General features: G+C 46.5%; 3 protein-coding genes across 6 annotated transcripts in view; 1 reads left to right on the forward strand and 2 right to left on the reverse strand.

The window, feature by feature from the left end:
• The window catches only part of CNBD2 (cyclic nucleotide binding domain containing 2), a 49,652-nt gene extending 45,157 nt beyond the window's left edge, over window positions 1–4,495 (reverse strand). Inside the window, exon 1 of one of the 2 annotated variants that reach the window (XM_066236641.1) lies at window positions 4,320–4,495. In XM_066236641.1, the coding sequence (XP_066092738.1) occupies window positions 4,320–4,472 (153 nt within the window). In that variant the 5' untranslated portion in view covers window positions 4,473–4,495. Of the gene's footprint in view, window positions 1–4,120; window positions 4,271–4,319 lie in introns of those variants that run through there. The other variant, XM_066236642.1, reaches the window with a different exon arrangement.
• A 127-nt stretch (window positions 4,496–4,622) lies between these two features.
• On the forward strand, window positions 4,623–5,588 carry SCAND1 (SCAN domain containing 1). Its single transcript, XM_066236643.1, has one exon. It carries the CDS (start codon window positions 4,816–4,818, stop codon window positions 5,353–5,355), a length of 540 nt encoding a protein of 179 aa, XP_066092740.1. The 5' UTR covers window positions 4,623–4,815; the 3' UTR covers window positions 5,356–5,588.
• A 1,459-nt stretch (window positions 5,589–7,047) lies between these two features.
• Window positions 7,048–24,339, reverse strand: part of PHF20 (PHD finger protein 20) — an 87,281-nt gene continuing 69,989 nt past the window's right edge. For all 3 annotated transcript variants that reach the window (XM_066234662.1, XM_066234661.1, XM_066234660.1), the window contains 4 exons: window positions 21,188–21,383; window positions 17,034–17,433; window positions 15,338–15,521; window positions 7,048–9,565 (listed from right to left, as the gene is read on the reverse strand). In XM_066234662.1, the coding sequence (XP_066090759.1) occupies window positions 9,423–9,565; window positions 15,338–15,521; window positions 17,034–17,433; window positions 21,188–21,383 (923 nt within the window). In that variant the 3' untranslated portion in view covers window positions 7,048–9,422. The remainder of the gene's footprint in view (window positions 9,566–15,337; window positions 15,522–17,033; window positions 17,434–21,187; window positions 21,384–24,339) is intronic.

Below are 24,339 nucleotides of genomic sequence, written 5' to 3' on the forward strand. Positions count from 1 at the left end.
AAAAAAAAGAGAAAGAAAGAGTGAGAAAGAGATCAGTATGGAGTTTTTGCCTCCCCTGCCACAGATCTGGTCTTGAAGAAAATAAGAGAAGATCCCCTATGAAAGTTTAGGGGGACCCTGATCTGGTAGCTCCGTTAGAGCGTCGTTTTGATATGCCAAGGTTGCAGGTTCAATCCCCGGGATAAGGGCACATACAAGAATCAACGAATGAATGCAGAAATAAGTGGAACAACAGATCTCTCTCTCTCTCTCTCTTTCCCTCCCTTTCTCTCTCTCTGAAATAAATAAACATATATTTCAAAGGTTTAGGGGGGTTCTGAGAGAAACTCCTGGGCACGGGGAAAGCACAAGAGATAATGGGAGGTGGCTGTGGAAAGGCAGGTGGTCCCATCAGTTCTCCAAGTTGCCTGAGTATCCAAGTGACATAGAGAGGACCCACACTAGTGAGGGGCATCAGAAGATGCCAATAAGTAGGACCAAGAACTTGATAAGACCCCAAAAGTAGAAACTCCCAACCTCGCCTCCTGCGAGCTGTGGCTGTAATTTCCCTGAGAACTGGATCAGTGCTGGGAAGGAAGAGGCAGGAAGTCTGGAAAGCTCTGAACTGACCTAAGGCGAATCAATAAGCCTGAAATTACATTCCCTCGAAATTACTGAATCTCCATTTTTCTAAAGACATCTAAACTGTCTGCAAGGAGGCAGGCTAGGAACTCCGTCAGACATTAAAGTCAGTTCTAGAAATTAAGAAAGTACTATTTCTGTCCCAGGTCCTCATCCCATAACCGAGGAAAATGTCATAAAGAGCACTGGTCCTACTCCTATGTGATCTTGGGTAAATTAGCCATATGGGGCCTCATTTTCCTCCTTATAAGATGGAGTTAAGAGTTAATTCCACAAATAACTTCTTTTTAAGATAAGATCATTATTGTTTTGCTAATTATAAAAGTTATGGAACAAATGTTTATAGAGCTCCAACTACGTATAAAGGAGGAAAAGGTGAGTAAGACATGGTCTCTCCTCATGAGTTCACAATACGACAGGGAAGAAAAATGCTACCACCATCATAAGACAAGGTCACACTATAATAAAGTTATAAACATACATGAAGGGAGGGCAGGGCCTGTCCAGAGAGCAGAAGACGTGAGATGCCCAGGAGGTGTGGCCAGAAGTGAGGCTGGGATTGCAGAGGACCCAAACTAGCCACCCAGGGGCCAAAGTGAGCTTGAGACTACTTTATTTGACCTAAGTTTTTGTTAAAATATTGTTAAAACTAAATTTGCTTCTATTTAATTGGGAAATGAGCTCTCTTTATTTAAAGGAAAGTTATAGTAAAAAAATAAATAGCACCCAGACCTATATAAATATATTCTTCAAAAGTGGGAGAGGGAGGCCCTGGCCGGTTGGCTCAGTGGTAGAGTGTCGGCCTGGCATTGGGGGGACCCGGGTTCGATTCCCGGCCAGGGCACATAGGAGAAGCGCCCATTTGCTTCTCCACCCCCCCCCTCCTTCCTCTCTGTCTCTCTCTTCCCCTCCCGCAGCCAAGGCTCCATTGGAGCAAAGATGGCCCGGGCGCTGGGGATGGCTCCTTGGCCTCTGCCCCAAGCGCTCGAGTGGCTCTGGTCGCGGCAGAGCGACGCCCCGGAGGGGCAGAGCATCGCCCCCTGGTGGGCAGAGCATCGCCCCTGGTGGGCGTGCCAGGTGGATCCCAGTCAGGCGCATGCGGGAGTCTGTCTGACTGTCTCTCCCCGTTTCCAGCTTCAGAAAAATACAAAAAAAAAAAAAAAAAAAGAAAGAAAAAGAAAAAGAAAAAAAAAGTGGGAGGGAGGCAGAGAGCAAGAAAAGCAAATGGCAGAAGAAAGGTACTCGCCAGAAAAGTTAACATGAAACAGATGAAAATTATGAACAACAAAGAACTGAGAGAGTCGAGTGAATTTTAAAACAAGAGATCAAAGCAAAGATGCCATAATTCAAAGAAGAGATGAGAGGACCAGTGGAGGAAATAGCATTCACTGGCAGAGCTCAGGGAAAAAGTGGTTGGTTTTTTTTTTTAAATCTCAGAAGTGAAGGTCATTTCTGAAACATCAAAAAGGGAAGTTAGCCTTGCTGAATACAGAGGATTAGATTGCAAAAAGCGGCCCTGGTCAGATAGCTCGGTTGGTTAGAGCATCGTCCCCAAGTACAGAGGTTGCTGGTTTGATCCCTAATCAGGGCACAAACAGGAGCAGGTCCAATGTTCCTGTCTCTCTCTCTCTCCCTCCCTTCCTCTCTCACTAAAATCAATAATTAAAAACAAAAACAAAAAAAGAGTGCAAAAAGCAAATGAAGGAGTTGAAAATAAATATTTAAAAAGGAACCAGCCCTGGCCAGGTGGCTCAATGGATAGGGCAACATCCTGGCACACCGAGGTCCCAGGTTCAATCCTGGGTCAGGGCACATACCAGAAACAAATAATGGAGTGCACAACTAAGTGGAATAACGAGTTGATGCTTCTCTCTTTCTCTCTCTCTCACACAAATCAATGGGGGGAAAAAAGATTAAAAAGAAAGGAACTGGAAAATAATATAGATAACAAGTATGGAGATAATAGAGGATGTAAGGCAGTGTAAGTACATGGATTTCTTCAACTTTTATAGCTGTAAATCGTTTTGTTTATTGCAATATAATTGTGTTAAAGGTGTGCTACATGATTTGAGATATATATAGATATATGTCTCTGACTAACATATATGTATGTATACTACAAAATACCATAATTCCCCATGTATAAGATGCACCCTTTCCCGAAAATTTTGGAGTCTAAAAACTGGGTGCATCTTATACAGTGGTTGTAGATTTTTTTTTACTTGCATTTCCCGCTTTTCTGCGCTTGTTTTTGCACTCATTGTTGTAGACAGTGGTTCATCATCAGACAGAGATGAGGACAAGCTAATAGATGGGAGTTTTGACAGTGATGAAGAGTTGTATGAATTTTATGATGAATAAAACTTGAGCTCAATAACTTTATGTAATACATTTCTTTCAAAATTCGGGCCTCAAAATTAAGGTGCATCTTATACATGGGAGCTTCTTATATATGGGGAAATACAGTAATTGTCACAATAAATTTGGTTAATATCCATCACCTCACAAAGTTAAATTTTTCTTCTTGTGATGAGAACTTTTAAGAACTATAAATCTTAATACACCTTTTAAACTTGATAAAGGAAGAATCAGATGTGTGAGCATATTTAAAGATATAAAGAGAACTAACAATAGGCTGGACAGAAAAGAATGAAAAGTATAACGATTACTCTTTTTGACTTTTATACCACATATATATGATATATATGATATATGATATATATATTATATGATATATATATATGATCTATATATCACCTATTGAGGGAAAGAATGAATTCTTAAAATTTCTATGAGGTAAGTTCTATTACATCCATGTTTTACAGACATAAAACTATGACTAGAGATAGCAAACAATTTACCTAATGAAGACAACAGCAAACATTTTAAAAAGCCCTTTCTTTCCAAGGGCTTTAATGGTTTAATCCTGTCAACAACTCTGGCGAAAGGCAAATAAATCCTGCAATGGGGATTCCAACCAAGGCAGCCTAGCCTAGCACTGTGCTATTCAATTAAACACACACACACACACACACACACACACACACACACACTCACACAGTAAATTATATATGTATCAAAATGTAAAACTTCCTAGTAGCTACATTTAAAAAGTAAAATGACACAAGGGCAATTAACTTTAATATTTTATTTGACCCAATACATGCAAAATATCATTCCAACACATAATCAACATAAAAAATTATTGAGATATTTTGCATTTTGGGGGTACTACGTCCCTTGTGTATTTTAGATGCTAGTAGGGCTTAATTCCCACTAGCCATCTCTCAAAGGCTCGGTGAGCACATGTGGTTAGTGACCACCGCACGGAGCAACGCATTTAGTGTCTTCACTAACCCTAAAGTTAAAAGCCCAACCCACAGAGCCACCTGTCCCTTGGTTTCAGTGGGCACGGAAGAAATAATGGTGGCAAAGAGTCCTTGAGCATTTACTTGGTGACATGGGAAACGCAAGTTTTACTGTTTGTTGAGGATCTTACACACGTTACAGTCCGTCTTCCTCGCAATAAAGCAGGGATGCCCTCCCCTCTTCACAGAGCGAGAGAACTTTCTCGAGCGCAGCCCTCCCTCTCTGCCCCGCCGCCGTTCCGCTGGCCAGTTCCCGCCAGCTCGTGACTCGCCATCATCCTAATCAGGATCAAGTGAGCAGCTGCGCAAGCGGGGGACTGCGCCGGTCACCTGCGAGCTGCGACGACCACAGGAAACGAGAACAGCTCTGGACTGCGGCTCCTCCTTTTCCTCCGGCCCCTCCTCCTTCTTCTCCTGCCCCTCCTCCGACTCCTCCCCATCCACTGACTTGGACTCTATCGATCTGGTCCTTGGAGGCGCCATCACCCTTAGGGAGCCACGGCACTGTCGCAGTCGCCGCCGCCGCCTGACGCAACTCGCGGACGCAAGGGGGCGCCGCTTTTTGTAACCGGAACTTGTCTTCCTGGCGCTCGCGCCCCGAGCTGATCATCGAGACGCCAGGGGAGACTTCCGCTTCCGTCCGCCGAGGCGCGCGGTGTTGTCGGTGAGCTTGGCGCCCTCTCCTTGTTCCCCCGCGACCGCCTGCTTTCGGGGTGCGCGGGCTCTGCCCTGTAGCGGAAAGCGTCTGCTTTCTTACTCGGCCCCGGCGCAGACGCAGGGCTGAGCGCACAGTTGCAGGACAAGGGTGACGTCTAGAGCCGGAGTCATGGCGGCGACCGAACCAGGCTTGGCGGCCACTGGGAGCCCCGCGCCGCCGCGGGAGAAAGAGGAAGAACCCGACCAGAACTCAGGCCCGGAGCGTAACTCTGCGGACTCCTTGTCGACCCCTGAGGCGCCACCGCCTGTCTCCGAACCATCCGGCCTCCACGCCCCTGTCCCCGAAGCGATTCCTCCGCGTCCTGCGGCGGCCCCCGCGGCCCTGCAGCTGCCCCTTGGAGCCGCAGTTCTGGGGTCCGCAGCGTTGGCTGAAGCCGCTCCGCGCTCCCCTCCAGGCCCCGGCGCCTCCCAGCCTGGCCCGGAGACGTTCCGCCAGCGTTTCCGACAGTTCCGTTACCAAGACGCGGCGGGCCCGCGAGAGGCGTTCCGGCAGCTGCGGGAACTCTCTCGCCAGTGGCTGCGACCCGATATCCGCACAAAAGAGCAGATCGTGGAGATGCTGGTGCAAGAGCAGCTGCTCGCCATCATGCCCGAGGCGGCGCGGGCCAGGCGGCTTCGCCGCCGTACGGATGTTCGCATCACCGGCTGAGCGGCCTCGTTAGGTCGCTCTCGGGACTGGAGCCATGATCAGGTCCGGGGGCTTGAGCATGGCTCCCCACTCCGCGTTAATGAAAAACGAGCTTTGGCAGCCCCTGTAGTCTTATGGGTTCCTTTTCGTTTGTTCTTTACTGGGTTTACTTTTCCGGACGTATTTCCAACCTTTTTGGCTAGTGGCGCACCCAGGTTGGGAGCCATGAGAATAAAGCCTTTGTTTCCTATTCACTGGCTTTCGTTGGTTTTTGTATGATCATTTCGTGTTGCCTAGGCCTAGGCATTCGCCACATCTGGGAAATTTTCTTCTGCATTCTTCCCAGGACCCCACTTGGGTGTCCTTTGTTGAGTCTGTAATGAGGGTTCCATATTCCTTCCCGTCTACCTCTCACTAGCTGAGAAGCTGAATTTGTTTTCCTACCTGAAAAAATAGCGACACGTCTTGCCTTATAGGTAGGTAGGTGATTGTGGCATCGTGCAGAAAATAGCTGGCTCTGTTACATAATTGCTTAACTTTTTACGTCTGTACCGACACTGCCACCAACCTGCTCCACGACCCTGCCTTTTAGGCACAGAATCCCACACCTATTTTAGTAAGTTTCAGTGCAGGTCCTTCTAGCGATAGGCTAATTTTTGTTAGCTATGGTTTAAGCCTCCAGACTCACCTTCCTTGCGAACTTTTAGGCATCTAAAAAGATTTAGGCAGAACTAGTGTGAACCAATCGATTATATTGCTGGAGCTATATGCATTTTAATCTCTCCAGGTGCCTCCATTTCTTTAATTGCATAATTGTTTAGAAAGGGATGAATTTGGGAATGGGGAAGCTGTGCTATGAAATCCAAAGCCCGCTCTGTTCTTTGAGTCTTCAGCCCAACAAGGAAGGAGATAATTGGGGTCCACAGGCAGTTTGGGTTAGTCTCTGAAGGGTCCTAAATGCAGTGGGTGCCATCTCTTATCGGGAAGCCCAAACATGTCTGCAAGGCTTGCAATAATCAAAATCTAGTAAGCCTTCAGTTCACACCACAAAACATGAGCCAGACTGGGCTAGAGGCTGTTGGAAGACATATTACTATTGACTTACAGCTGGTTAAATAAATTCAAAGGTGTTTTTATATACTTTCTTAAGAGTTAGTGCCCCCCTGCAGAAGATAAATGTTTAAAATGTAGTGGCCCTGGCCAGTTGGCTCAGCAGAGAGCGTCAGTGGGGTGGAAGTCCCGGGTTAGATTCCTGGCCAGGGCACACAGGGGAAACACCCATTTGCTTCTCTGCCCTTCCCTCTCTCCTTTCTCTGCTCTCTCTTCCCCTCCCACAGCCAAGGCTCCACTGCAGCAAGGTTGGCCTGGGGACTGAGGATGGCTCCATGGCTTCCACCTCAGGCGCTAAAATGGCTCCAATTGCAGCGCAGCAACGCCCCCCTGGTGGACATGCCCGGTGGATCCCGGTCCGGTAGGGCACCGCCTGGAGTCTGTCTGCCTTTCCCCCCAATCCCCTTCTCACTTTGGAAAAATACCAAAAAAAAAAAAGTTGTAAAAGCAGACCTTTTAATCGCTTCTTGGCCTTCTCAGCTAAGATCAAGTATCTGTTTTTATCAGTTTAAAAGCAGATTTCCTTTACAAGATAAAAAAAATAGTATGTTTATAGAAAAATAATGCATATTAAGGATTTTAAGTTCAATAACATGACAAACATAGCAACAAAAACCTGTTTTATTTTTTCCAAATACAGATACAGAAGTTTGCATGTTTTGCAAATATTGCTTCAAAGCAACATTTCTATATACAGCGCCTTCTGTTCTAATAGCGCGTAAACATAGATATGTATCCACAGTGCAATGTTGGCTCATCAAGGGTCCACCTTGCATATACTCTTGTTATTTAAAGAAACAAAATGATTAGTTAAACCAAAACTTTTTATCAAGGCAATTTTTTAAAGGTGGATAGTTTTACTCAAGAAAACTTAGGTAGTGTACATATTTCTAAATGGTAACAGTAATATTTGCAAATAACAGTTTCCAGTGCTCCAACTTGGGGTTTATTCAACTTGACCCAGGAATGAGGATGGAGCCCCTCAACATGGCTTTAAGTTAGGGACGCACACTGAGGTTATCAAAATTTGGAGTAATCTCTGCTTCCCTAAGGATAAAAGTCACAATGAGTGAAATGGAATTGATTATTTCTTTACAGAACCTAATAAGCCCAATGAGTGGACAAAATTAAGGTAGTTCAGTTTCTGGTATCTTTGAAAAAGACGAGATTGACTACCTTAAAAGTTACAGCTTCCCCAAATGTGACGCTCAGATTTATTTTCAGGGGGAAAAAAAAAGTAATCTAATACAAGTCATCACAGTTGTGGCTACAGAGAACCATCCTGTTCCCGTTTCAGACAAGCATCACACAATTCTTAAAATGTGGCTCTCTGATAAATTATGCAAAACATAGATGCCATACACACTCCTTGAGCGTTTCTTCCCATACCAGAAACTCCGTTAGCAACAGAATACAGCCTCTTGTAGAGGAACTGTAGGAGCTCTATTACAGATGGCAGAGCTACATGTGTTCCTTCTGATGGATGAGTTACCGCAGGTTAACTTGTCCTGGATTCATTTTATATCACATGGTGAACAATTACTGGACAGCATTCCCTGAAACAGATCTTGATGTAGAGGCCTTCATGACCACAAAGACCTGTGCCTTAAAGCCTAACCATTCCAGATTGCTGGAGATACTGTCATTGCTAATGGGATATTGGCTACTTCACGTTTACATAGTAAATATTTGCAGCATATAACATTACAGATTTATTAACCCATAATTAACTTGTGAGTGTTAATGGACAGCTGTGCTTTGCTTTTTGCCTTTAGTGATAAGAAAACTAAACAGTGAATCGGGTCACTCCTCAAAACATGGAACATTTTTAACTGCCTCTTAAGAAAAACACAATTAACAGCAATTACACGTGGAATCGTAACCTGTGAGAGTAACAAATATTGTCTCAAAAGGTACAAACTGTACCTGGACCTTAAGCAGCATAATCACCTTGATCTCAAAAAATAATACAAGCAAGAAATTTAAAGTGTTAAAGTATATTAAAACAATTCTGAAAATGCTACTACTGAACATATACCCTTCAGGTAAGGAGGAAAGCGGCACATGTAGAACCTAAAGTTTGTTTACAACAATATAAAATAAGGTAATTCCCAAACCACATTCTTTTTAACAAATCTTTACAGTGAAAGAGTTCAAAATTTTGGGAAACACTTTTTGGACATTAAATAGAACTGGGAAGCTGTTAATATTAAGAAGTGGGTAGAAAACGCTGTCCTTTGGGTTCCAGACCCTGCCTGCTTCGGTTTGGAATTCTTCCTAGATTCTTAGTACAGAGAGATTCTAGTCCCTCCACAGGCTGTACGGGCTCTGCTATGGAAGACACAACCCAGCCAACTCTGGGGGGAAAAGCATTCAAAACTTGTCCCTGGTACCATGAAGTCATGCAAGAGATGGGGTGAGAAAAGTGACGAGTCCCATGGAGAAGGCTGGGCAGCCAAGGCCCTTGCTCCTCCCAATCACAACAGAATGAAGTCACGACATTCCCATGAAGCTGGAAAAATGAAAATGATGCCTGCTGTCTAAATCCACGCCAGGCAGAAACCAGAAGGCTTGGCATGTGCCCCAACCTGACAGAAAAGTCAATTAAATAAGCTGCAAGTTGAATTTACAACTGTTTCCGACGAAACGTTTTTGGCTCTCATTCCATTTATCATCAGTGGCACGATTTCAAGTGAAGTTTGTGCAAAAAGACTCACTCTCTATCCAACGCTGTGCACAGAAGAAGGGAATCCCAAGAGTCTATTTGCTACCTTCTTGGTAGGCTCTGAGGTCAGAGCGCCCCTGCCCTACAGCAGCCAAAATGGCCTCTTTGTCCAATGTCCATCACACCCCCTCTGCCCAGATCCCTGACGTCAGTCGGTGTCACGTGCATTCGGCATGCTAGATTTATTTAAAAATGCAAAGTTCCTCCTGCAGGCCTCCCAGATTGTGCCCCCGTCAGTTCTGGGTGCCCAGTTTCATGTTGAGCAGCAGAGGGCAATCTGCTGCACCTTCCCCAGGTCCGTCAGCAGCTGCTTAATGCAATGCTTGAGCTGCGGAAGCCTGGCCAGAGGCTGTGGGGGCTCCAGCTCCCCAGTGTAGTCCAGCCAGCTCTCCAACACTGTGGGCAGAAGAGAGAGAAGACCAAGTAAGTTCCCAACACTTGATGTGCAAGACTGTGAACAAGAATTTCAGCACCATATCCCATTTGATCACTCATGGGGGATGGGAAGGGAGGGCCAGTTCAGGCCACAGTGGCTCATCACCCTCTCTACAAATTATTACTCCTAGGACTGCCTGCTCAAAGAACTACAATCTAACAGAGCTTTCTGCAACGATGGAAATGGTCTATATCTGTGCTAATATAGTAGCCACTGGCTATATGTAGATACAAAGCTCTTAAAAAGTGGCTGAAGCCCTGGCCGGTTGGCTCAGCGGTAGAGCGTCGGCCTAGCATGCGGAGGACCCGGGTTCGATTCCCGGCCAGGGCACATAGGAGAAGCGCCCATTTGCTTCTCCACCCCTCCGCCGCGCCTTCCTCTCTGTCTCTCTCTTCCCCTCCCGCAGCCAAGGCTCCATTGGAGCAAAGATGGCCCGGGCGCTGGGGATGGCTCTGTGGCCTCTGCCCCAGGCGCTAGAGTGGCTCTGGTCGCAACATGGCGACACCCAGGAGGGTCGCAACATGGCGACACCCAGGAGGGTCGCAACATGGCGACGCCCAGGATGGGCAGAGCATCGCCCCCTGGTGGACAGAGCGTCGCCCCTGGTGGGCGTGCCGGGTGGATCCCGGTCGGGTGCATGCGGGAGTCTGTCTGACTGTCTCTCCCTGTTTCCAGCTTCAGAAAAATGCAAAAAAAAAAAAAAAGTGGCTGATACAAAGGTGCTGAATTTAAATTGTACTCAATTTTTTTAATTTTATTTATTTATTTTGTGACAGAGACAGAGTCAGAGAGAGGGACAGATAGGAAGATGAGAGAGATGAGAAGCATCAATTCTTCGTTGCAGCACCTTAGTTGTTCATTGATTGCTTTCTCATATGTGCCTTGATGGGGGGGGGGGGGGCACAGCAGACTGAGTGAGCCAGCGACCTTGGGTCCAAGCTGGTGAGTCTTGCTCAAGCCAGATGAGCCCGCGCTCAAGCTCGCAACCTTGGGGTCTTGAACCTGGGTCCTCCACATCCCAATCCGACCCTTTATCCACTGCACCACTGCCCGGTCAGGCAAATTGTATTCGATTTTAATTAAACAGCCACATATAGCAAGTGACTGCTACTGTATCAGTGCAGCTCCAGAGTCTAGAAGGCTTTCTCAGGCAGCCTGCAGCCTCACAGTCCTCTGCCCTCAAACCCAACTCTCACCTTCCTTCCCCCCTTTCTAAGTCCTTCGTTTCCTGCAAGTTACTTTTCAGGGAAACCTTTCCCAATTCTGCACCCTAAGTCTGGTTTCTGTGTTATGGGTGCTATGCTATCTCATATCCTCCTCCTTTGGAGGACCTACCACAATTTGTTTTATATATATTTATATATATATATAATGGGATGATTTAATTGAGATCAAGCTCCATAAAGGCAGAGGCCAAATGTGCCTTGCTCACCATTCTATCTCTAATACTCAGTTGTGCCTGGAACACACAGGCACTCAGTAAAGGCAGTGAGAAATGTGGGCGTGGTCTGGCGAAATGCCCCGCTGACTGCTCAGGCTCACAGAGCTCACCTTCCTCGCACTATCAGATTTCTTGTTACTACTTGAGGACTCCAAGGAGGAGGGGGAACCAGTCCCTCCTCCTGATCCCAACAAGTACAGGACTTGGGGAAAAAAAAAAAGTTAAGGTCTGTCTTCTCAGACCTTAACTTGAAACCAAGACTTAAGGATCAAAGTCACATGAGCAAGAAAAACTCCATAGTGACCAGTTTCAATATATTGGTAAGTCTTAAAAAGAAAAGAAAACTAGAAAAAGACAGGGTACCACTCAGCAAAAGGGAGAAAAGACCCCAAATCAATGCTAGAAGAGCCTGTCTGGGTGAGCCTGAAAAAGAGACAGTCAGGGCTGACTGGGTGGATCCCACGAGAGAGAGACAGAGACCGTCCCTGACAAGATGACCCTACAATTACTGGGAGGAACCTCTCTCAATGTCATTGTAACCACCTCAGATATAATTCCAAGTTCACCAAAGATATCCCTCAACACTGTGGTGACCCAGGAGGCATGCACAGGCAGAAAGAGCACCAGTGTGCAGACTAGAAGAATCTGAGCGTGGTTGTATAGGAGCCCTAAGGATGAAGCTTTCTCTAAATCTGTAGGGCTGAAGACCAATGCAGAACTACGAGAGCCAATAGCATCTTCCCTGGATCCCAGCATCCAGCAGGCCAGCCTTTTCTCCACTCCATATGCTAGACCATCGCACTAAGGTTTTCTTTAAAAAGCTCAACAGCCTCTCAGGAGTAAACTGATTACAAGAAAGGCACGTTTTATTTCAAATACACTCAGACCAACTGGTTGGAGGGCAGTGGTCTTCTAAAGTAACGTATTTTTTTAAAATAATATTTTAATGAGTCATTTTTTTTTAAAGAGATAGAAAGTCAGAGAGAGGGATAGATAGGGACAGACAGGAACGGAGAGAGATGAGAAGCATCAATCACCAGTCTTTCGTTGCGACACCTTAGTTGTTCATTGATTGCTTTCTCATATGTGCCTTGACCGCGGGGCTACAGCAGAGCGAGCAACCCCTTGCTTGAGCCAGCGACCTTGGGTCCAAGCTGGTGAGCTTTGCTCAAACCAGATGAGCCTGCACTCAAGCTGGCGACCTCGGGGTCTCGAACCTGAGTCCTCCACATCCCAGTCCGTTGCTCTATCCACTGTGCCACCGCCTGGTCAGGCAAGTCAATATTTCTTAAAATAATATTTCTAATGCTAAAAGAGTCAAAATTTCCATGGTCATTAAACAGCTTTTTAAATTTTATAGTATTGTTCTCACAACTACATAAATTATTAAATAATAATCAATATTAAAACAATGAAATTTTAAAACATATCTACAGTCAATATAACAGCTTACTGGGTTTTTTTTTTATTCATTTTTAGAGAGGAGAGAGGGAGAGAGAGAGACAGAGAGGAGAGAGAGACAGAGAGAGAGAGAAGGGGGGAGGAGCTGGAAGCATCAACTCCCATATGTGCCTTGACCAGGCAAGCCCATGGTTTCGAACCGGCAACCTCAGCATTCCAGGTCGACGCTTTATCCACTGCACCACCACAGGTCAGGCTTACTGGGGATTTTTAAAATGGTTTTTCTTTTCCTTTTTTTAGACAGACACAGGAAGGGAGAGAGATGAGAAGCATTAACTTGTAGTTACATCATTTTAATTGTTCATTGATTGGTTCTCATCCGTGCCTTGTGGGGAGCTCCAGTTGAGCCAGTGATCCCTTGCTCAAGCCAGTGACCTTAGGCTCAAACCAGCAATCTTTGGGCTCAAGCCACAACCATGGGGTCATGTCTATGATCTCATGCTCAAGCTGGATGAGCCTGCGATCAAGCTGGTGACCTCGGGCTTCGAACCTGGGTCCTCAGCATCCCAGGCCATCGCTTTATCCACTGCGCCACCGCCTTGTCACGCAAAGCTTAGCTTAGCTTATCTTGATGGGATTTAGATTAACTGAAGGGTTCATTACCTACTACACTAGAAATAAAACAGGATTCTGATAAATCAATTAAAAACAATGTAGTGCGGAGGACCCGGGTTCGATTCCTGGCCAGGGCACACAGGAGAAGCGCCCATTTGCTTCTCCACCCCTCCGCCACGCTTTCCCTCTCTGTCTCTCTCTTCCCCTCCCGCAGCCAAGGCTCCATTGGAGCAAAGATGGCCCGGGTGCTGGGGATGGCTCTGTGGCCTCTGCCCCAGGCACTAGAGTGGCTCTGGTCGCAACATGGCGACGCCCAGGATGGGCAGAGCATCGCCCCCTGGTGGGCAGAGCGTCGCCCCTGGTGGGCGTGCCAGGTGGATCCCGGTCGGGCGCATGCGGGAGTCTGACTGACTGTCTCTCCCTGTTTCCAGCTTCAGAAAAATACAAAAAAAAAAAAAAGTTGTAAAGGTCTGTTTATCTAAATAAAACCTTTAAACTTTATAATTGATTTTCACGCTTCCTTGATACCTCTCAGGGACTGGAGTATTAGAACACCAACACAGGATGTGGCCCCAAATCAACAGGACACATAAGAAGTCCTCTGAGGGCCAGAGCCATACTGCCCAAGCTGCACAGGAGGCTTGTCAGTGAGCAAGAAGTTGGTAAGCTCTGAGTTCTCCAAGAGCAAGTGTCTCTGACAGCAGAATGTGTTCACCGTTTCCATGGTGCTAAGCCTCCTCTCAGGGTCCCAGAGCCACTCCTACTGCCATTCTCCCCAAATCTACAAAACTCAGCCTGACATTCAATCCTCTTTCAACTATCTAATAGGGTTTTTACAGACAGTGGCATCAGTTATAATTCTAAATAGACCAAGTAAACCTCTTCGGAGTAAAAGAGACAGAAATACTCCCTATTCCAGAAATGCCCTCATATTGGAACCTGGATTAGTCTCCCAGCCCCCAGTTCTGCAGGTTTGCCTCAGGGACAAGATATAAGCATGAGGGCTTGTAGGTCCACCTCTCCCTGTCCTCCAACAGGGCAACCCGCTTTCCAGCAGAGCCATCCTGTTCTCCACTGAGTCACCTCCTCTCCAGCAGAGGGCAGCACTCTCCTCAATGATACGCCTCAGTCCCAGGAGTGCCAGGAAGCCTCCCCTGGCATGGCCTCAGCCATACACATGTCCTGGCCACACTTCGTGATCCCAGCTTGTGTAACATATGGCATTTTCTGAGCTATTTCATATAAGTATGTTTTATATCTCCAATAAAGTATATTTTTTGCTCCATAAGATGAACTTTTTTCCCCAAAAAGTAGAGGGGGAAATGCTCGTGCGTCTTATGGAGCGAATGTTCCTTTTTTTTAGCTGCTGCGGGTTCCCAGACTAGAAAAGTATTTGAATATTAAAGCCTCTTCTCATTTATTAATAACAGTGCTAACGGTTGTTAATACTGCTGTTGAGTTTACACTGTTGAAATATTATTGTGGTATATATTTTATTAAATATTTTAACAAACCATTTGGTTCAGATTTTTTTTTTCTTATTTTCCTCCTTAAAACCCTATGTGCGTTCTATGGTCAGGTGCATCTTATGGAGTGAAAAATACAGTAATAATATCTTGACTGTACTTAGAATCCTTAAACAGAACCTTTAAATAAAAGGTTACTTCTTAAATGGGTTCCATTTTAAGGATGAAAACAAATAATTAGAAAATAAGTGAACAATCAGGAAGGAACTCTGTCTTCAAAAACCAAATTGGCAACTTGCTGGGAATGAAAAGAAACTGATCGTGATCAGGCCCATCATCACAAGTTCTGGCCTCCAGCCTGTTTCCACTAACACCTGGGAGAGGTGCACAAATGACTCAGGCAACTTCTTACATCTCTACTGATAAAGAGAAGGCGGCTTCATTTTAGATTTTAGCAAGGGATGAAATACGTTTTTGTTTTCAGATGAATCCTCAGATATCCTAAAAACTCAATTAAGAACTTGGTTAGTAAAGATTCTTTCATTTGCGCCCTCAGGGCCCCGTGTTCTTCTGCAGAAGGCACGGGCAAGTGAGACAGGACCCGACACCACACAGACCTTAGAAGTGCCTGATAAATACTGAAAGGTAGGCCGGTCCCTCTTGAGGGGATAATGGAGGTGAGTGACACTGAAAAAAGGAGGCAAGAATGCAGTTGTCTCTGGAGAGCCAGACAGGGGAGATCAGAAAGCAGCTCGTCCTGGCAAGCACACAGGCCGGCCGCCAGGTCTGCAGCCAGGGAGGGGCCCTACCATCCAGCTCCTTCTCAATGGAGTCCATCCTGTGCGTGACTTCGTCCTGTAGAGATTCCACGTGGGTCAGCAGATTGAACTGCCACTGGTGCTGGGAGCTCAGCAGCCCCTCTCCGCCTCTGTCCAGCAGCTTCCGCGCAGGGGCTTCCTCTGGTAGGACCTTTTTGAAGACATACTCCTTCACCTAGGGATGCAACAACATCTAAGTTACTGAGTGGAGACAGCTCCCAGCCCCTCCTCCAACCAGCCAGTGTTTGAAACCATCTGAAAAACCAGTTGCAGTTTGAATATTCCAAACCTCTATCTCCCTTCCCTCCCTTCTCTTGGGCACTGGCCAGAAACATGCCTGCTGCACCAGCTGCAAACACCTCAGGGCAGCACAGACCTCTGGCTCAGAGGACCCCACAGCTGCTTCTCAGTGACTGGCCCAAAGCCCTAGGCCTGATGTGGGCCTCACAAAATGGCTTTCCGAGCTTTGAGATCAGAGTACAGCAGGGCAAGTGCAGACAAGGACTAGTATGTGGGAATCAGACAAGTGAGTTATAAGTCCTAACTCGGTGTCTTGCTGAATAAGTAAGTTATTTCACCTCTTCGAGCATCTGTTCCCTTAAGGGAAAGACAGAAGTAGTAAATCTACTTTAAGTGTTCATGAGGATGGAACAGGATAAAATTTATAAACCACAGAGCTGAAATAGATTCTGGCTAATGTTCATTTAGAACTTACTATGTGTAAAGCCATGATGCCAGAGGAGGTGAAAAGACCTGTTCAGAACCACACAGTCAGCAGGGCCTAGTCCAGACTTGAAACTGGGTCTGTCTCCAAAGATTGTGTCCTTACCAGCTTTGCCCAGCACTGCTCTGACACTGGCAAGGGCAAAGGCTGAATGAGATACAAGGCCCGCCCTTGAAGGGCTTGTAATTGAGGATGCTCCTCTTGGCAATAAGCAGCGACATACGGCCTGCAACTCTGTGAAAGTAAGGATGACAAGGGTGGAGAAGGAGAAGCTCTCAAATCACAAAAAGCGTCACTGACAACTGACGACAGGGTAGAACAAGACCAGCGAACAGCTGAAGACGACACCTTTAGCAAGAGGATGACATGGGGGGTTCCGGAAGAGAATGATTTGAAAAACAAAAACTGAAGAGTGGCGCTTGGGAAAACTGATGAAACTTAGAAATATTTTGACAAAACAGACTGTTCTTATGTCAGGGATTCAAAGTTAAAAGCCCAGGAAAAGCTATCATAGAACTGTACTGAAAAACGGATGCCTAACACACAACACCTGACTCATTCTCTGCTCACACTAAGAATTAGCACCCAGGTACAATTATAACATAAATTGCATTAAAGAAAAGCATTTTCCCAACTTAGCTCCATTTATCAAGTCCCAATCAACCCTTTCTCCTTGCTACTTCCCCTTCTCTGCCCCCACCCCAACCCCATCCCCACGGACTATGCCACTTTGTGGGTGTTTCCCAGCACCAATGCTCTTTGGTTTAAGTGGACTCTCCTGACTTTGTACCAATTTTAACAGAAAAAAACCACACAAAACACCTGTGATAAGCAAATCTAAGTACAATTTTACAATAAATATAATCTTATAATAAATATCTTCCACAGATTATTTATCCCTAGAAGGAAAACTTTCAAGCACTCAGACACTGAATGAAAAACAAGAACAAACAAGCCACACACCTTTGGGGAGCTGGGTTTGGGGTCACTGTCCCCCCTGCTCCTGTCTGGGTCCAGAGGCCAGCCCAGGCGCGGGGACAGGGGATCGTCGCCGTTCTCATGGAGGGGGTTAACCGCATCGTCGAGGGTGGAGCCCCGGGTCTCCACCACCAGCTTCTGCTCCACAGCCGGGTAATAGGCGCGGGGCTTCTGGTAGCAGTGCTCGCTGGTGATGTAGGACTCCTCCACAGACCGCGGCAGGGGCAGGGCTTTCTCCACTGCCCCGTTCAAAGTTCTATAGCTTGTAGCTTCCTCCTTGCCCTTGGCTTCGGCAACCTGGACGTGCCTGGAATGAGGCCTCCCGTCCCCTGAGTGCTGCTTCCAGGGCTGACACCACAGCTGCAGGTCAGGATGCTCCCTGCTTCTGTGGGAGGGAAAACACAGGAAGGGCTTTGGAGTAGGTGGAACCACTGTGGGGGCCTCTCAGTTCCCACACGGTATCCCAACAGGGAGAAGAGTCCCCACCTGGGCCAAACCCACAGTCTCTGAGGAGATCACCTCCAGGCAAGCTCCCGTGTGTACCCACACAGTGAGCAGGAAGACAGACCGCTGCTACTCACATTTGGTTCACAGGAGTGTAGAAATGTGTGGGGGCCTTCTGACTGTCATAGTGTTGGAGGGTACCACTGGCATTTAGTTCATAGAATCCAAGGATGCTAAATACCCTGTAATACTCAGGACAATCCCACACAGAGAGCTAGCCCACGGCAAAGCTGTCAACAGTGCCTTCCCAGCCCCAGCTAAGAAGCACTGAGCAGCAGGAAGCACAGCTTAACTCACCAGTAACTCACACACACACACACACACACACACACCGCCACATACACACTGGACTGAAGCCTGCAGAAACGGAATAGAACCTAAATATGAAGGTGTCAAGTGAGCTTACAGAACCTGATTCCGCCCCCAAGGGGCTGCAACTCTCCTTTTCAGCCCCCACCCCAGAACCCCGAACACCAACACCACTGACCCACTGCAGAAGGAGAGGAAGCAACCAGCTCTGAGGCAGCGTGCCCTGGGCCACCGCCAACAGGGCATCACGACCTACACCAGGAACCCCATTCCCAATACACCTCCAAAATCTTAACTGCATCAGAAGTGGGAGTCACTTAACTTTCAGGTCCACTGCACTCTGAAATCTGTTAACATGGAACACAGAAGCCACAGAATAGACCTTCTACTGCACGAAAATCTTTGCTTCCTCCCTCTTATAAGTCTCACCCTCCCAGCTAAGATCTGAAGCCCCAACTACTACTCCACACAAGGATGACCCTGGCCTTTCCTTGTAAGCCCTATCAATCATGAAGAAGGTATGCACAGCCAGGCAAGCTACTTTTTTTTTTTTTTTTTTTCTGAAGCTGGAATCGAGGAGAGACAGTCAGACAGACTCCCACATGCACCCCGACCGGGATCCACCCGGCACGCCCACCAGGGGCGACGCAGGCAAGCTACTTTTTAAATGACAACAGATGCTCAAAAGTTATATTGTTTGCCTTTGAAAATCAATCAGCCAGGCCACTTAAGGAACAATATCTTTGAGAATAAAGATCTACATACAGCCTGTGACAAGAGAGGCCACTTGTACACAGACATATTGGGACCACCTCCCACGATCTTTAATCCATATATAATGACTAAAAATATTTCCCTAACCCTCTTCTGAATTGTTTGGAGAAATCAGATTTAATTCCAGTACAAAGTCACTGCTATAAAGATGAAAGATCTAAACAGAGACTCAGAAAGGAAAAGGTTCCTGAATATGGAACAGGTACCAAGCACTGACATTTCAGTGGAAAGAAGCAGAACACCCTCTGACCAACTTGCAGATGAAAAAAAATAGAGCAAAGTTCACAATCGAGATCATTACCCAAATAGAATATTCTTTAGGCTCTCACATGGGCCACCTTCTACCTGCCTCAATTTCTGACATCTCTTTAAGAAGAAATTCACTTGGTTAAAATGCGATCAAGTGTTCCAAATCACCCAGCAACTAGCCTCCCCTTCTCCATACCCACCTCCACTCTCACTCCTGAGTTTCAGCAGGGCACATGACCACCTGACTAGTTTCCCCTGCAGTTAGGTATATCTATGAAACTGCCTGCACCCCTTTCTTCTACTTTCCCCATCCTGGGGTTTGGAGCCGAGCTGAGGTACAGACGAGACTCCTTGCACCACGGAGATGAGGGTAATGCTAATGGAATGCCAGAGGGATAGGACAGAAAGAACCCAGGTCTCCAAACCCCCAGACCGAATCCTGAAGGAAGGTCACAGACCAGGCCTGGCCCCTACCTATCCCTGAATCATGCATTATATGAGAAAGAACATTTCCCTTTGTTTTAGTCTCTATTTTGAAGGTCTTTATTACAGCGGCGTAGCCTTCCCCAAACCAATACATATTCTTGCTGAATGTCCCCTGCTGCATCACTCCCCACGCCAGGACCTCAAGCCAGGCCTACCTGTGCCACAATGCAAGAGAAAGCAGGTCTTCCTTCCGCCACAGCACAGATCTGACACTCTACTCTGCCTGATGCCACGAGGCCTCCAGGACTTACCAGCACAAAGGCAACATGGTGGGAGGAGCAGCCTGTCACATCTAATTCACTTGCGGCACAAATTTGTCATTGTTGATGACTTAACTAAAATGGCAGCCTACAGGAAAGCTCAAGGGAGAACTTAAGGAGAGATTTTTAAGAAGCTGTCCCTACCACAGATTGTGCTAATAATACCAAAAGATAATTCATGGAACTGCTGAGGGGAGGCAAAAGGTTAGAACAGGGGTCCCCAAACTTTTTACACAAGGGCCAGTTCACTGTCCCTCAGACCGTTGGAGGGCCAGACTATAAAAAAAACTATGAACAAATCCCTATGCACACTGCACATATCTTATTTTAAAGTAAAAATACAAAACAAGAACAAATACACTATTTAAAATAAAGAACAAGTAAATTTAAATCAACAAACTGACCAGTATTTCAATGGGAACTATGCTCCTCTCACTGACCACCAATGAAAGAGGTGTCCCTTGCGGAAGTGCGGCAGAGACCGGATAAATGGCCTCAGGGGGCCGCATGCGGCCCAAGGGCCGTAGTTTGGGGACCCCTGGGTTAGAACAAGTACTTGATGGGAGCCAGGACCAGAACTCATGGACCCCAGAAACCACGGGAGAGTGGCTGCCCCACTCAAGGGCAGCTGCCCTATTTGGTAAAGAGGGGGTCGGGCCTGACCAGGCAGTGGCGCAGTGAATGGAGCGTTGGACTGGGATGCAGAGACCCAGGTTCGAGACCCCAAGGTCGCCAGTTTGAGTGCGGGCTCACCTGGTTTGAGCAAGGCTCACCAGTTTGCACCCAAGGTTGCTGGCTCGAGCAAGGGGTTACTTGGTCTGCTGTAGCCCCGCAGTCAAGGCACATATGAGAAAGCAATCAATGAACAACTAAGGTGTCACACGAAAAACTAATGATTGATGCTTCTCATCTCTCTCCGTTCCTATCTGTCTGTCCCTATCTATCCCTCTCTCTCTGACTCTGTGTCTCTGTTAAAAAAGAAAAAAAGAAAAAGACCAGATTCCTTCTGTTACATCTGTCTAAGACTCACTCTTGGCACTTGTCTCGGTCACGTGATACATTTATCTGTCCCATCCTAAAGGCCGGTCCGTGAAAATATTTTCTGACATTAAACCGGTCTGTGGCCCAAAAAAGGTTGGGGACCACTGGGCTAGAGCATAGGCTCACCAGCTTGAGCATCAGGTCACTGCTTTGAGCCCAAGGTTGCTGGCTTGAGCAAGGGGTCACTGACTCGGCCTGAGACCCCACCCTAGTCAAGGCACATATGAGAAGCAATTGATGAACACCTAAAGTGATGCAACTATGAGTTTATGCTTCTCATCTCTCTCCCTTCTTCTTCTCTCTCTCTTTCTCTCTCTCTCTCAAGGAAAACAAAAATAACACCCATGACCATTTAAAATGAGTGAATTTATGAAAATATACCTCAATAAAGTTGATTTGTAAAAACTGTTTTAGAACTGAGAATCTGATTTTGTAGCTTTCTAGTTTCTCAAAGTTATCCTCCCCCCAGACCACGCCAGACAGACACATCCCCAAAGCTGCAGGTGCCCCACTTACTGCAAGATGCTCATCTTGAGCTGCAGGCCGTGCAAAACCTCAATCACTCTCTGCACATCTCCAAGAAGCTGGTGGGTGGCCACAATCTTCTTGGCATTCTGGTGGGAGTAGTTCTCTTCTAAAAATGCCAGGCCATGCATATGTCCCCTGGTTAACCACTCCTTGTCATACCAGTACTTTAAGCTAGGCCTCTGACCTAAAATAGTAACGAGAGGTTATTTTATCATTGCACAATTAACACATAAAAACTATCAGAAGGACATATTGGTATGTTCATTTTGTTCATCTATTCATCCAATAAGCACTTACTTATTAGCACATACTGTATTCTGGGCTCTCTACTAGTTGTTGGGGATAAGGTAGTAAGAAATGTAAATTTCCTAATCTAGAAATGGCCAGAGGTACAGTGGGAATCTAGATATCTCTTTAAATTTAAATCATTGTCAGCCCTGGCTGGATAGCTCAGTTAGAGCATAGTCCCAATACACTAAGATGGTTGGGGGTTTGATCCCCGGTCCATACAAGAATCAAACAATGACTCCAGAAATAAGTGGAACAACAGACTGATGTTTCTCTGTCTCAAAATCAGTAAACAAAAAAACTTTTTTAATAAATAAAATAAATCACATCATCCGCTCTCCTGCTTAAACCTGCAGACTGCCCTCTGCACACAGTAGAAACCCAAAGCCCTCACTGACGCTGGCCTACGGAGGCTCGCAGGACAGGCTCCTTTCTGCCCTCCTGGCCCCACCCTTACAGAGGTCTCCTCTTAGTTTACAGAACGCAACAAGTTCTTTCTGGTCTTCGGGTCTCTGCTTTAGCACCCTACTCTATCTAGAGCACTAGTCCCCAAGGTCATTGCAGGACTGGCTTCTTACCACCTCTCCTCAGAGAGGCCTTTGTCACCCCCAAAATGAGAGCCTCTTCAGTGCCTCCTAGCCATCTCCATCTGATCACTTCTGCCCCCTCACCGCTGTCATCCCTATCTACAAGTTATAGTTTACTTGACTTACTCTGACATCTGTTTCTGGCCCCAACTCCACTAAGAGCCAAAAGAATAGAAACCATCTTATTCACAGCTGTATTCCCAGGGTTTGGGGAAAGTAATCGTGAATGAATTTACCAAATGAAAAGAAACCCCTAGTGCCCCTCCAATTGCCAACTACCAGCTTTCTCTTCTTTTCTTTTTAACAACTTTCAATCAGACTGTTCACCCCCCAATATCTAAACACCCTGAAATAACCCAGGTAATTCCTATCAAGGTCCCTGGGCTCTTTCTGTCTTTACCAAGATATGTGGTAGAGATGCACCTTAATTCTGTTAAAAACTTTTTTCTTTTCCAAGTAAGAGGAGAAAAGATAGAGACAGACTCCCGCATGCACCTTTGACAGGGATCCACCCAGCAACCCCTGTCTGGGCCAATGCTCTGCCCATCTGGGGCCATGCCTGTAACCAAGCTATTTTTAGCACCTGAGGCAGAGGCTCCACGGAGCCATCCACAGCATCTGGAACTGATGTACTCGAACCAATCAAAACATGGCTGTGGGAGAGGAAGAGAGTGAGAAAGAGAAGGGGGAGAGGAAGGAATGAGGTGGAGAAGCAGATAGTCGCTCCTCCTACATGCCATGACCAGGAATTGAACCCGGAACATCCACACACCAGGCCAACACTCTACCACTGAGCAAACTGGCCAGGGCCTAAAAATAACTTTAAGTAACCTTTAAAGCTGTGTTCTGGCCAACACACTGCCTAGTAACTAGTTCAACTGAATCTACAAATGTGACTGACACCAAGTGTCCAATTCAAGGAGGAACCTATTCAGTCTTAGAAATTAGTGTTATTAAAGTTCAGATATTTTGTAGGAATTGATGAAGATGGCATATATGATTTCTAAAGAGAAAAGTGGAGGGGAAGAGACAGTGAAGCAGACAGAAGAGATTTTTAAACAGCGCCTTAACAAGCCCAGAGGATGATACATGGGATCTCAGAGGCAGCTGCTGCAGGGGCCCCCTGAACAGGATTCAAAGCAGCACCACCAGTCTTACAAGACAAACATCAGAGACACTGGTTCTCATCTTCCCTCATGTCCCTTCTGGGCCTGTATTTGCTCGTCTGTCAAATGCTGGGACTGAACTAAGTGGTCTCTAAGATCATACCCATCATACCCATCAATATTCTATGACTCACAGACTATTCTCTGACCATATTCTTTCCTTGAGATAAAGGGGGGAAAAAGGGCAGACTCCTCTTGGTATATGGCCTAACCTAGCACAAGGAGACGCAATGTCACAACAGCTATTAGGCCCTGAGGGTACCTACCTGCTGGAAAATGGACTGTGGTGGCCAGCCCCGTCCCACACAACCAGCGAAATCAAGAGATTTGGCCCCACAAGCCAGTTCTATCTCCAGCTTGCTTTATGAGATTAGAAAAGTCATTCATATCCATTGGCATCAGTTTCTTTCTCATAAGCAAAAACAGGAGTAGGGGTTCCTACCAGGCCCTCATGGGACTAAAAGGAATAACAGAAACGAGGTTCTTAAGTATTGTCCAGCTGTACGGGGATCATGGGACTGCAGCTGAGCGGAGATCCTACAGGTGGGAAGGGAGATATCACCATCCTACTGACAGCAAAACAAGAACGACAAATTTATAATCTACCCCCAGACTTCTAGAAGGGGCACCAACAGCCACAGGCCAGCCCATGGCCATGAACAACTGAAACTAACAGATTTGCTAAGTCAGTGGTCTCCAATCCTTTTTGGGCCACGGACTGGTTTAATGTCAGAAAATATTTTCACAGAACGGCCTTTAGGGTGGGACGGATAAATGTATCACGTGATTGAGACAAGCATCAAGAGTGAGTCTCAGACGGATGTAACAGAGGGAATCTAGTCATTTTTAAAAAATAAAACATTGTGCCTGACCTGTGGTGGCGCAGTGGATAAAGCGTCGACCTGGAACCCTGAGGTCGCCGGTTCGAAACCCCGGGCTTGCCTGGTCAAGGCACATATGGGAGTTGATGCTTCCTGCTCCTCCTCTGTTCTATCTCTTACCCCTCCTCTCTCTAATAATAAAAATGAAAAAATAAAAATAAAAAAATAGGCCCTGGCCGGTTGGCTCAGTGGTAGAGCGTCGGCCTGGCGTGCAAGGG

This window comes from Saccopteryx bilineata, chromosome 6 (genome assembly GCF_036850765.1).
Source record: "Saccopteryx bilineata isolate mSacBil1 chromosome 6, mSacBil1_pri_phased_curated, whole genome shotgun sequence".
In the NCBI taxonomy this organism is placed as follows: domain Eukaryota; kingdom Metazoa; phylum Chordata; class Mammalia; order Chiroptera; family Emballonuridae; genus Saccopteryx; species Saccopteryx bilineata.